Source organism: Cyrtonyx montezumae, unplaced genomic scaffold (genome assembly GCF_038088225.1).
Source record: "Cyrtonyx montezumae isolate F1298 unplaced genomic scaffold, pur_monq_1.0 scaffold_0, whole genome shotgun sequence".
Classification (NCBI taxonomy): domain Eukaryota; kingdom Metazoa; phylum Chordata; class Aves; order Galliformes; family Odontophoridae; genus Cyrtonyx; species Cyrtonyx montezumae.
In genome coordinates, this window is record NW_027071824.1 from 45,406,847 (window position 1) to 45,421,175 (window position 14,329).

At 38.2% G+C, this 14,329-nt stretch overlaps 1 protein-coding gene across 1 annotated transcript in view; it reads right to left on the reverse strand.

The window, feature by feature from the left end:
- Window positions 1-2,403: 2,403 nt before the first annotated feature.
- Window positions 2,404-14,329, reverse strand: part of NKAIN2 (sodium/potassium transporting ATPase interacting 2) — a 502,066-nt gene continuing 490,140 nt past the window's right edge. Inside the window, exons 6-7 of the mRNA XM_065734411.1 lie at window positions 7,864-7,945; window positions 2,404-3,163 (exon numbers count right to left, since the gene is read on the reverse strand). Of these exons, the coding sequence (XP_065590483.1) occupies window positions 3,154-3,163; window positions 7,864-7,945 (92 nt within the window). The 3' untranslated portion in view covers window positions 2,404-3,153. The remainder of the gene's footprint in view (window positions 3,164-7,863; window positions 7,946-14,329) is intronic.

Genomic DNA, 14,329 nt, shown 5'->3' on the forward strand with positions numbered 1-14,329 from the left:
TGTAATAGGATTCTCTATGCTGCATTGTTGCTCAGCTGGGAACAGTAATTCTAAGTTTTCTGTATGTTGTGAATAGCAGCAAGGGGCCATGAATAGCTTGGAAACCTATATTTTTTCCATTTATTGTTTTAAATGCAAATTACACTAGTAAGTCAAAAAAATCACTTTTGTTAAAAATACATTCAGAATTAACAAATGCAAAAAGAAAAGAAAAAGAAGACACATTTGGATTGTATCTCTTGCGTTCTGAATATTTAAGTTTATAACAAAAGCCCAGCCTAGAAAAATAACATTCTTTACTGGATTTTGAGGAGGATACGGCTGTACAAATCAAAAATGTTATCCAGATATTCTCACATTACTGTGCTCTAAACTGCTTCCAGAAGAGATCTGTCCACTAATCATTTAGTTTAGTTGTCAACAGTCCTAATTTTCTTTTAACTGTGGTGCTCAAACTGCAACTTAAGTAAGGGTATGAGTATCAATTTTATATAGGCATATATATATGTATATATATGTAATCCATGTGTGAGTGTGTGTATATCTACTCTATATGTAATATATGAATATGCAATCATCATTGTAATACTTAATCATTAAATGTGCTTCCTATTTCCTATGCACTTTACAAACATAAACAATTCAAACCTCACACAAAACATGAGGCAAATATTATTCCCTTTATATAGATGGGAAGACAAAGACAGAGAAATTAAGGCCCTTTTTATTCTAAATTGAAATTAGGCCTAAAAACTATTTTTAGATGCTTCATTAAATTTTCTGACTTCTAAATTTGCTAACTACCTGTAGTTGCCATTCTGTGGGAAATCACTGAAAGGTATGAAAAATTATCTGCTCAAAATTGGATCATCAGTTAAGTGCCTAAACTGGTTGCTTTCCATATTAAGAAAACGATTTTTACAGAAACATGATTTTGATTAACTGCTATACCGGGAAAGCTAAAATACCATGTTATGACATTTTCATTCCATTTAAACCTCTACATTGTGTTTAATATTATACATCTGCTACATTAAATATTACATAAAACTTACAAAAATTTTCAGCTTATGGGAAATTTCAGCCTGGCACTTTGAAGTTGTATGATTTCCCAGGGACTGGAAAGCAGCTCCACTCAGAATGAGCTCAGAATTTCAGGTACCCAGGTCTTGAAAAATTGAACTTGAGATCCAAAACAGCATCAATTGCTCTACTCGATGAGGCCTAAGCGACTTGCTTAATTCATGCAGGAAATAACAAACAGGACTTAGAGCCCCAGGCCCCATACACCAGTCACTCCCTGGATTATGCAGCCCCTCTCTATAGTTATTCATGTGTATTATATATTTATACACATACACACACACACACACACTTACATAAATATATATATATATATATATATCTCACTGAATAAATGTAAGTATAGTTCCTGAACGTGTCCCATATCTTACCTTCACTGGAGAAAGCCTGTTCTTCTGTCACTGCCCAGAGTGGTGGTTTGAGACACTTTATATCCATGCAGACACGCAAAGGGCATTAGCTTGTATAGGGATGGATGTGTGGAGTTTGTGCATGGGCTGTGGGAGCTCAGAAGCCATATGGGCACCAGGATTTGGTGATCATGGAAAAGGCAGTCACTTGAGAGCAGCCCGAGCACTTCCAAGCACTGACCTTCCCCTTGGTCCTCAAAACCCATGGGGCCACCACAGGGGTGGTAGATGTGTGTATTTGCCTGTGCAGGGTCTGAGCAAAGTAACAATGACAATCCAAGATCCTGAAAAGCCTGAGTAAAACATTGGTTTCTCCTAATGAAAGCCACCTAAGTGCTTAAAAATACAGATCAGATTTAGAACAAAATGTATGTTCCTAGGAGTTCAGAGTATTTCATATACACATTGACCTACTAGCAAAATTCCCAAAGGCATCTTGTTGCCAACTACGTAACAGCACAGTTTTTTTTCAGCCACAATAATACAGGAAGATAAAATACACATTCTAACACACAACAGATCCCCCAAATATACCACAAAAAGGTCTCCAATATTTCTTCAACTGAGCTAGTCCCTCCCCACCCTCCCCAACCAAAACCAAAAAATAAAATATATAGATCCCTTATGGTGCGATTAGAAAAAAAAGCTCACTTACAGAGAATTTTCAGTTGAAATTAGATATAAAAGAGTAAACATAGCTAGTACATATTCAGTTGGCCTTTGTTGTTAGAAATCTGCAGATGTCTCTGTAGTTAGTAAAAGACATTTAGAGATAGCTATAAAAGCACCTAAAGTGCGATAAACAAAAACAGCGGGGTTAAGAAGCACTGTTTATGCTGCTTATTTCCAGTAGGTTCAATCACAAGTTTATGTTACCCCTTTCCCCACCCTGACCCCCCCAAAGATTTCTTTTTTTTCTTTTTTTTCTTTTTTTTAGTCATTATAAATGGTTTGTTTCTTGACCACTGTGGAGCTTCAAAAGTAAAGCACTTTCTGACAGCTGGCAGTTTTCTACTTGGTCACTCTGGAGCCATGGAGCAACAGAGCCTTATTCCCTGACATCAAAACAAAACAAAACAAAGAAAACCACTGACTTAGAAATCGTTCAGAATTAATGGCAGCGTGTTGAGCCTAAAGGATGTTACTTCGGAAAGCTTGCACTGAGTTTCTCTGATGTGCAATGCAGTTAGGTTAAGGCAAGTATGAACTGTACAGCCTTCAGGGCAAACAACGTGCTGTCTATTGACTTCTTTTGCAAGGTCATCCCAGTATTCTTAGCCTTGTGTTGACTACAGAGACTGAATGCGGCCAGGAGTGTGGAGAGGGTTCCAAAAGCACTGAATTGGCTTGGTTCATGTCTTAATCCAGATGAGCCCCACTGGTGGTGGTTGCGGTCCAGAGGAGCCAGAGGAAAGCACCACTGCCTCTGCTCTGGCCCTGTGGTGCTGGGAAGCAGGAAGGAGGTCTGGGGCATCTTCCTTAGTACCTGTTAGAAAGAGAGGCTGAATGTGTCAGTTGTGTTTTGTCTCATTGTTCTATCAGCCTTTTTTTTTTTTTTAGCACAAAAACTGGATTTTTTTTGCTCTTCGAAGAACCAGAGGGCAATCCCAAAACATTTTCTTTGACAGGTCCTCCAGCTCACCTTGAGCAGCCCTCGTTTTCACTTTGACCTAGGAGAAAGACAGGGAAATAAAGATGCATATAATCCACCAGAAACATACCTGATTACTGCCCTGCAGCTCAGGTGCCCTTTTGCAAGCAAGTGTAAGCCACCAAACAGTAAAAGCTCAGCTGCACATAGGTGGGAGGGGACAGAAAGAAAAAGGTGTTTACTCAGGTGATCACTTGGCTTTCTTTGGAACACCACCAGAGAAGTCAGCACAGGTTTAATAAACCAGTCAAAATGATACTTCAAGCATGAGTAATTAATTATGGTCACACAGCCACTGTCAACCTAGACTACTGTGTTAAACACAAGCTTTCACAATCTAAGGCAGACAAGATGCTATTGGTTTCTAGTCAAGGCTTTACTGGCAGAATTGTTGGGAAGGTTCAGCCTTTACTGCCATACCACCAACAACTGCCATTGATGTTGCTGACCAACATAATAAAATAGGATGCATTGTTTTCAGAGTAGCCCTTAAGTGTGTGTGTATATATTGACACATATATGTAGGGGTTAGTGTGCGCATAGTTATGTGTTTATATATAGTATGCATGTTTGTATGTATATATACATAAACACACACATTATATATATATATATGTGCATATATAATGCAAGAATTCTCAGACTTCAGAGTGTACAAGAAAAGCTACACTTCAGGGCTAAGCTGCTTTTGAACAGTTTCTCAAGTGCATCAGGAATCAGCATCAGACATGCACGTTTTTTTTTCCTTCGCTTCTTATTTTCACGAACAAACAAGTTTATCATGAAGAAAGGAAAGAAAAATCTCTCTCCTCTCCTTCCTTCCTACTGTGATCATGCAGTGCAGTCTTGTTCCACAATCATAACTGTGTTTTTTTCATGTGCAAAGGAATCGGTGCATACAGTGTTTAGTCACCATCTGCGGTCACCTCCCAAGAGCAGAATTCTCTCTTGACAATTGACTTCCATCATCTTATTGTGCTCCCGTCCTATTGTCTGGAGATGAGCACTGGCATCTCCAGCACAGAATGCTTGGAAACTGCTTTTTAGGACATCAGCTGGGGCCACACTGCATGGAGATACATGAGCAGCGACTCTGTCCCGTTAAAATGCATATTCATTTTGAAGGGACTGTATAGGCTTCTTGGCTTGCACAGCATAGAGCACACTGTTGGCACTTAAATAACAAAAAAGCCATTTATAACAGGTAGATAATAGTCACAATAAGAATCTTCCCCCAAAACACGAGTATTGTATTTAAAGCAGTATAAATTGAATTTTTATTAAAAAAAAAAAGAAAAAAAAAAGAGCTGATTTGAATTAAATGTGAAATTGCAAGAGTTGATAAGGAGAGTTTTGATTGGAATTCAAAGCCTAAAATGTAGAGAAAAGAAACAAAGTGAGTCTGAATCTAATAATACTAGGCAATTTATGGAAACGATAATCACAGACAGTTACTCAATCCGCTATCAATAGATAGTGCTTACTGTTTTGTCAATCAAGATTTTTTCCCCTACCCAATTCATTTATGATAGTTTTGCATAACTGATGAAACTCTTTATGAATGGAGTGTGCACGTGTAAACTGAGTTGGAATGTTCTTATCGGTAGAGCTTGATTGAAATCACAGAAGTATTAATTCTTTGGTTAAAGGACTACTGACACAACAGAAATGTTCAAATGAAGAGCCTGAATAAATCATTGTAACTATTTAATCACACATGTAGGTTTGTGTAGGTTCAGTATAAACTCCAAATTAACTAAATGAAGTGCTAACTGTAGCACAACAGGAGAAAGCTCTGCTTGCAAAACAGTGTGTCTTAACAGTTAGCAATTACTAAACACAGCATTCCTTCAGGATAATAATTAAACTGTGCATGTGTAAAACACTTTAAATTGATTTAAATCACTCAGATGTAAATTAGTCTGGCTTGAATTGAGACAAAAGTTTGTGTTGATGGAATTCTATCATCATAATCTGCTAAATCAATTCAAGCAGCATGGGGATGACAACTGACAGCTAACGCACAACTTTAAACACCTTTGTATTGTTTCTGCATATGAAATAATTTAGTAAATAAGGGAGATGTTTTCATACTTATGACTGAAATACATGTTAAAATTAGCATTTTGTCAGAATCTCTATAATCATGACAGGCTGATATTGTTTTGGTGAGTCCTTCAAAGCTGAGGTCACTTGTTCTCTTTCACTTCTATCACACGCCTGGCATGCTAGACAGTAGGAACTATGGTACCACTGACCAAAAAAAAGAATTGTTATTGTGCTTCTGAGAGTAGCCAGAGTATGTAAAATAAACCATCTATCTCCTATTTCTTTTCACTAGTTTCACTCACTGTGAGCCTGAATAGTAAAGCACGTGAAGGAGGCAACAAGTAGCCTTTACATTTCCTTGACCTCTTGTAGGAACTGAGATGATATTTAATATATTCTCCACCATCTGTGGATTCAATGATCTTTTCTATCAGTTGATAAAATCATGGGAATTGTTACACTTCAATAGCTAAATGGAAATGTATGGGTATAGTTGTATCCTGAATGGATATGATAATATCCTTATGACTTCATGAGAGTATGGCAGCAGACTCCATAAAGCAGACAGTCTTTCCTATTCTGTCCTCTGTTTTTCTATGTCAAATTATTCTTCCCTTACTCATTCTCAAGGAATGTTGAGCACTGTAAAAGTGCAGAAAACTTCAGCTAGAGCATAAAGTCTTTTGCATTTTTTTCTTCTCCTCAAATACTACAGAGATTAATGCTAATATTCTTTGGTGATCAAGATGCTAAGGAACCCTAAGGAACCAAATCCTTGCTTCTAACAAATAACGCTTTAAAACGTCTTTCTATAGCCTGCTGTTATCGTATCAGTTTGTTTTGACTTCCAGTACATACTATTGCTGTAAATAGTGCTACAAGCAGATCAAATGATGGCTTGATTAATTTGACATTCAAATTTGTCACTCAACTGCCTAATGGCCTGCCTACATTTATGGAGCAACTGCAGTTTAAATACATATGCATGCACTCCTAGTGTGGCTCAGTTGTAAACAACAGAAAGGTATTACTAAATGCTGTAAAAGCTCCTTAAGAACAGGCTGTAGCAATTCTAGAGGAGCTTGTCAAATACTATATAGTCAGAGGGAAACATGAAGTGTCTTTGTTTGATTGCTGCTGGGACATGGCAATACTTTTGTGGGTTGATTGGAAAAAATGTCAACTTACATATTGATTTCTGTCTTTCAGTTAAGACACCAAAATCACCTACGCTCCAGCAAGAATGCAGATTGAAATACAGCAGAATAAAGTTTACATGGATTCATCATATATCTCTTTGTCTCAGCTACAAGTGTAAAAATAACACCTTTTTTTCATTGGGTCTAGCTTTCTTTCCTGTCAGTATGAAGACGCTCAGCAAATGTAATCTGGTGTTCTGGAAGAAACACTGAGAGCATAAAGAGAATGGGATAATATCTCAGCTAGAGGGCTCCATATGTTGATGCAAGCTACGGTATACTGAGAAAGAAATAGGATTAGAATTGTTCTAAGCACCTATGAGCCACGCATGATACTAGGAAGGAAATAACATTTTCTGAATGCCCAGCACTGTGCCAAAAGTGCAGGTGAAAAATCTTCACTTGAGCACAGACAGATGGAAAGCTGAAGTTAAGATGGCATTGGAGATACATACTATTGTAATTTGAGATTATTAAAAAGCTCCTAGGAAAGCTCCCGAAGGGCCCAATCCTAAGCACTACTGTAGAATTGATTGTACCGCTGATAAAGGATTAAATGCCAGTTCCATGCATAGAGCTACTAAACCACCAGCAGACTTACTTCCACTAATCACAGGAAATAAAATTATATTCAAGGGCGTACAGAGTGTGTGCTGGTATAGATACCCTTTTCCTACATTTATTCTTTTTTCCTCAAAAGAAATGGTCAAAAGAGTAACAAAGGAAAACATTAAATGCTAATCCCTTGTGAGCTGTTGCTTGCTGTACTTTTGTCACATCGGCTGGTGATGGTAAATAAAACAGAATTCAAAAGGCTGCAGCAGTGAGGTACAATTTATCTAGGGAGTCAGGACTGTTTTGAATTGCAGTGAGCATACAGAAATATTTGGAGATTATTATTTCTGGCCTGATCTATGGCTGAGTGTAAGTTCCAGTTTGAATGACCTCCAGTTGTGTCTGTGTGCTGCTCTCCCAGGCAGGATGGTGTTCTGACTCTCACTGAATAAAATACTGATTTTATTCAACCTATTTTTAAAAACTATATGTAGTTATTTTTTTCTTTTAGTATTATAATTTAATGTAGAGACTGGAAATGAGGCAGTGAACAGATATCTGTATTTGTAAAGACTAATAGTGAAAACATCTACTTTTTGGAATCTGAGTTTTGTCAGCTAACTAGTTCCTACTAAATGAAATTCCTATTGCCTTGGAGTGGAATCTGCATGAATGGAGATGAGGTAAAATCAGGTGAGGGCTCAGTGTTATTTAAACAACCCCGACACTTTGTATCCTGCGTAAGAAATCATTATCATGCAACAGAGAGTAATACTGGTGCTTAAGCATAGCTTGAATTCAGTTGATCAAAAAGGCTTCTGCCTATTCTGAATTTTTAAGTGATGCCATCTTTCACTTTAATGATCCTTTAATATCAGCCTGCCACTGCAGAACATCTCAGAAGTTGACTACTTACATATACATGGGCTGTAGCTGTAAATGAGATGTCTTCTGTGGGCCTTGATAGCCGTAAGAGTCAAATCCACCTATGAAATCAACTGAAAAAGAAGAAAATTGCATTCATTAGAAGCATCTTTTCAGAAGTGATAGGCATTATCATTCAAGAGCCATCCAGCACAGATTATTTTTGACAGACCCCCTAATAATCTGTTAAAATGAGAACTGTTAATTGTGGTGATGCGTAAAAAGGGTGAAAAAATGAAAAAAGGCAAAGCTCCTTCTTTATCTTCTACATGAAAATAAATTTTAAAACACACAATAAATCATGCATAAAAGTCATCTGTCTGTCAGGAAGATCCACAGATCACTCTTTTTCATGTAGGCCACCTGACTGGAGTACAAAGCAACATGTTATTCAGACATTGCAAATGCTGCAAACCATTTATTTGTTAGTGTGAATACATTGCTTCTGACTGTGATTACTGTCTGCCTTGCTGACATACTGTGGTTTAGTGATGTAGAGGAGAAACCACATTGATCTGACTCCGAGACACAGAAGTTTCTCTGATTCCCTCCTTTGACATTTGGGTTGCAATGCACAGAGAGTTGGAGCAATTTATCTGAGCTTCAGAGATGAGGCTCCACAGATCTAAGGGAAGCAGCATTTCTCTTGAGGCACTTGAGGTCTGTAGGAAGGTTGTGGGGTGGGTGTTTTTTATTAATTCACAACACTCACACTTCCCAATGGTCTTCTCATGTTTATTTTAAACAATTTCCAGGGCAACTCAGTCTCATCTGAGTCTGAAATCCCTCTTTCTCTTATTTAACACTTTTTACACAGGTAAAAGCACACTCTGCCTCTTTTGCACCAGGAGATCTGACAGTTGGCTTTTGGGGTTTATCTGTGGGAACCTCTTGTTCCTGAAATATTGTCTCTCACATATCAGATGTGAAATTGACCTTACTTCAAAAGAAAAGGGAGAAAGAGTTCAGATATAGAAGTACATTCTTCATTAGTGTACAACATTGTGCACTGTTACTGACAGACTGGCTTTGTGTACATTAAAACATAACAAAACAAAAAAATATTCTGATAGAAGATGCCTTATTGTGGATAGAAATGCAGTAACATTCCCCCCAAAAACACAAAACGTAGATCTATAACCCTTGTTTTGAGAACTTTCACAGTGGTTAATGTCCTTAAAACTTGCAATTATAAGATTTTTTTTGTGTTTTATTAAGGGACCCTTCAATACCTACCACATTAACAATGCCTTCACTTGCACTCCAAGTGTTACAATATCACACTCCTGTAATTCTCTGTCCACCATTTAGCTTGCAAGCAAATAGCCACCAACACTTGTTTTGTCTCCATTGTAGCCAGGGACACATTGAATCCATCAATTCACCTTCTTCCATGGCCAGAATGACCCCTGCAAAAGCCATTTAGCCAATTCTGTGCCTTGTGGCAGGATTAAATATACGCTGTCCCAAAATGACATTTGACTAAATTAATCTTTGATATTGGTCATGAAGGAGATTCTATAGTCTCTCTGTGTTGCCTTTCCATGTGCCTAACTTCCTGATGTCTAATTTAAATGTAATTTCCTGCAGATTAACTACTTTTCTACTTTTTGGTCTTCTCTTCCAAAGGCTATGAAGACAAATGAGCTATTTTTTTCCCTTTTATGACTATTTTAAAGTTATTTAAAGATACTACTTCTGTTTTTTTCATCTTTTTTGTCTTTTTGTCTTTTTTTTCCATTTCATTTCTTTCTTCCTTTTCTTTCTTTTCTTTTCTTTTTCTTTCTTTTCCTTTCTCCTCTTTCTCTTTTTTCTCCTTTTCTTTTTTTTTTTCTTCCGAAAGCATCAAACTCACACTGAATAATCAGATCTTTATTTGTATCTTTTGACACTAAGTGTAGTCTATCCAGGTTGTCTTTTGTCTGACTTCAGATCGATTCTTCCCCACAGGAATCCTTTTACACTTGTCTGTATTGAATTTCATCTTCTTGACTTGAGGTCTCATCTCAAGCTCATTCTGGCTACTAATCCTAACTTCACAAGTTCTCAAAATCCTTCCAGTTGGTTTTATCTGAAATTTCTGTGAATGTTTTCTCCTCTATCATCCTTGCTGTTAACAAAATCAATGAAGATAATTATCTCACTAGCCAAAGTCCCACTAGAATCCCATCACAGTTGGTTGATAACTAAATTTCAAACAGAGTTTTAAATAATTCTGTTCCAAATATGTAATGATTGTATTTGGACATTGCTTCACTGGCTTGTTTGCAAACATCTTTGCCGATCTAACCTTTTTTTTTTTTTTGTCAAAATCTTGCTAAAATTAAGATAAATACAATTTGTTCCTTTCTACTTATTTACTGTCTGCAACAACCAGAAAAACTGTATTACTACTTGCTCGCGTCTTTGGAAGCACACTACATTTAAAATAAAGAATTTACTATGAATGTTGTTGAGTGAAATACTAAGCTGAAGAGAAATGAAAAAAACCTCAAATATAATGAATGCAGCAAAAAGAATGGACACATCTCTGCTGTAATTGTTTTCTTTTTGCTTTGTTTTGTTGTCTTTTTTGTTTGTTTTGGTTTTGCCCAGTCTGTTTTTTCTCACTCTTGACCTTTGACAAATCAGAAAATATGTACATTTAAATGAGTATTCCACTGGTGTCAATTCTTGTCAGTTTTCTGGTATGACTTATATGCATTTGTCCTGCTTTGCATTTCTAGTGATCTTCACAAGACCCTTCATGCAACCAGTAAATCAGTATTAGAAGACTGTTCTGTTTTACAATCACTGGGCAAAAGGTCTCAAGGGTGCCTTTAGGGTTTTTTTCAGGAAGGTAAAACAGTGTGATAAAAAAAAAAAAGCATTTCTCTAAGTTAAACAAGTTTGTGTGGGCACAAACGAAAGATGCACGCTGAGTATCTCTATACGCAGTAAACATGCTGTTAGCACATTGGACTGTTAGGTGACAAGACAAACTCATAAAGCCGTGTAAAACTGATAGCAGAAGCTTCCACATGTATAACCAAATGATCATAGAATCACCAACGTTGGAAAACACCTCCAAGATCACCCAGATCAACCACCCACTGCCCACTAATATACCACCACCAAACCGTGTTTCTTTGTAACATTTGTAACTACACCACATTCCTAGGTAGACTATTCCAGTGACTGACCACTCTTGATATTGATGGGGCAAGAAGATACTACTGAGACCATATACAATGGCTTCTTACATGCAGCAACAAACACGGCTGGGTAGGTAAACATTGAGTAATAGGATGTGAATCATAGAATCAATCACCAAGGCTGGTAAAGACCTACAAGATCATCCAGTCCAACTATCTACCTGTCACCAATAGCTCTCACTAAGCCACGTCCCTCAACAAAACATCCAAACGTTCCTTGAACACCTCCAGGGTTGGTGATTCCACCACCACCCTGGGCAGCCCATTTCAGCACCTGACCACTCTTTCAGAAAAGTAGTATTTCCTAACATCCATTCTGAATTTCCCCTGATGCAACTTGAAGCCATTCCCTCTACTCCTATCACCAGTTACATGAGAAAAGAAGATGACTCCCAGCTCACTACAGTTTCCCTTCAGGTAGTTGTAGACAGTAATAAGGTCTTCCCTCAGCCTTCTCTTCTCCAGACTGAACAATGCCTGCTCCCTCAGCTTTTCCCTCAACCTGTGCTCCAGAATTGTGAATTCCAAAGCAAGGAATTTCTGTAATTTCTTTGTAGCAAGTTTGTTTCATGGCAGTAGCTTCTCAGTTAGGACTGCAAATCCTGCAGCACCCACACTGTGCTAAAAGCTTCCTGCGGACTCTGAGGTAGTTTTTTAAAGCATGCAAAATGCTGCCCTTTCTGCAGGCATTTCATCCTGACTGTGCCTGAAAGGTCATGGAAGTGTCTTTTGACTGATACATTCCTGGCAGCAGTAACATGAGATTAATAAAACAAGGCTCATTAGCTGAATTGCTACCAAGGCTTCCATCCTTAACCTTATCCGTCAAACACATTTTTTGACTATTCTATTTTACATTCATCTTACTTGTCACTGTTATCAGAAGTAGCTCTTTTGCCCTGTTTTGCTCTAGTAAAACGTTGTAAACAAACAAAACAGAATCGCATTCATTTGAACTATTGGTTTCTGAGATACTTATTTTTCTAGTTGGATTTAAATAGGATAATAACAATCCTATTTATTTCTAAAAAATGTTACAAGAAATTTGGCCTGAGTGTTTTCTTCTTTTACTGGTGCTCAGGGTCTTATGAGGCATGTGATGGTGGCTATAACTGTAATACAAACAGAGTATTAGATTCAATATAGCGATATATTTTCTATTACCTTCTGGAGCTATTTTCCTCCATTTCCGCAGAAGATTTTTCCCATCTTGCATTCTGTCCCTTGAAGGCAGCTGGAGCCACAGTCAGATTGCCCGCTTCCTACTGATCTGAGTGCTGGTAGCCCACTGCACACAGTGTTCTCCATGGTTACCCAGCCACCTTTCACATGACCACTGCTTTTTTTTATGAAACCTTTGCATCTCAGAGAAAAGGGTTTGTGCTCACTTCTCTCAAACTGAATTACTGAATCACAGAATTGCAGTGGTTGGAAGGCGCCTCAAGAGATCATCAACTCCAACCCTCCTTGCTAAAGTAGGTATCCCACAATAGGTCACACAGGTATGTGTCCAGAGGGGTCATGAATATCTCCATAGGAGACTCCATAACCTCTCTGGGTAACCTATTCCAGTGTTCTATCATGCTTACCATAAAGAAATTCTTCTGCATGTCTGCATAGAGTTTTAGGCCACTGCTCCTTGTCCTATCCCTGACTGGTAGTTCCCTGGGTCATCCTTTCTATCCTTCTTAAAAATGTGTGTGACACTGCCTTTTTTCCAGTCAGCAGAGACTTCACCTGACTGCCATGACATTTCAAATATCACTAGGAGTGGTTTGGCTTCTATGCAAACCCAAATCTCATATTTTCTCTGTGCTATTTACCCGTCCATAATTAAACACCAATTCCAGTACAGCATGGCTAGCACCAGCACTCTCGGTCACTACTCTCTATGCTGAACAGTGAGCGATGGCACAGCTTTGCCTGTCATTTGGGGTTATAAGTTAGATGTCAGCTTTGGTTTGGGTTGTACATGATTTAATTTCTGAAGATAATTTTTGCATATTGAAGAGGAAGACTTTTCTGTCTGTTGACACAGCTATAACATTTACCCAGGGCTCTCAGTGTCAAACACTATTACTGTTCCTTTTCTGAACTCCCCAAATGCAGAGTTAAGGAACCAAAAGGGCAGGGCTTTGGCTACGGTGCTCCTCTCTGCATCCTGCTACTGATTACATCTTCCATATCACATCAAACAGAAAAAGCTAAATCTTTCTACGCATAAAGCCTTCTGTAGGGACTCCACATCAGCCTTTCCTTCTTCAATTTTTAATGCTAAGTTCTGCTCCCATGCTGCCAGATTGACCCCTGTACTTGTAAAATTTCCAAATATTTTCTCTCCTTCTGAGATGTTCTTCATAAACAGTTGTTTCAATCGTGTCAGTGTACTGATGTTCCCGTCTACCACAGGGACTAATGTTTGTTCTTTGTGCTTTCTGCCTGTACTCAGCAGCTGCCTGTTGTCTGATACATAGATTGCAAGCTCCAAAAAGCAGGGCTGGCTTGTCTTTTTACAGTGCTTGGCATCATGCTCATCCTTAAATATATTAATGAATCTGAAGCGCTAACATAACATCAAAAATTTACTACTATACATGATAAAGATGGCATCATTTAAAAATTCCTATGACCAAAGAAACATATGTGCTATGTACACATTGGTGCTTTTTCCACACGTGCATCATGACTGAACATGTTTCTCATGTGGTTCAGCATAGAGAGAGAACATGTGGTGTACATGTGCTACATCTGCATTGTGAAGGCACTGATTCAGGAGGCCAAAGACTCAGGCACCATGGCCTCTGGGAAGCAGTGATCAAATTCACTGCACAGCAAGGCACCACACTGTGCTGCAGGCTGGGATGAAACACATTACTGAAACATTGCTGGTGTACAAAGGTCTGAGGAAAGAGTGAGCTATGCATGACTGCTGAGAGTTAAAAGCTAGCCAAATTCAGGAAGAAAAAAATGGAGGGGAGTAAAATTAAGCTTGTCTTTAATAACCTTGGAAACGAGAAATAGAAAAAAATATATAAAAGAGCATGTGAAGAAACCCTTGCTCCTTCAGCTTTGTCAGTATCCCATTATCTGCCTCACTGGTGAAGATACTTCCATACACACTAGGGCTGTAGCCTTTCTATGCTGTGAGAACGATCCGGTACCTGCTACACAATGTACCACACAGGAGGAAGTTTGCTTGAAAACAGTCTCAATAAAGTTTGTTTACAATGATCATCAAATGTTATTGCTCTCTGCATCGAGAAC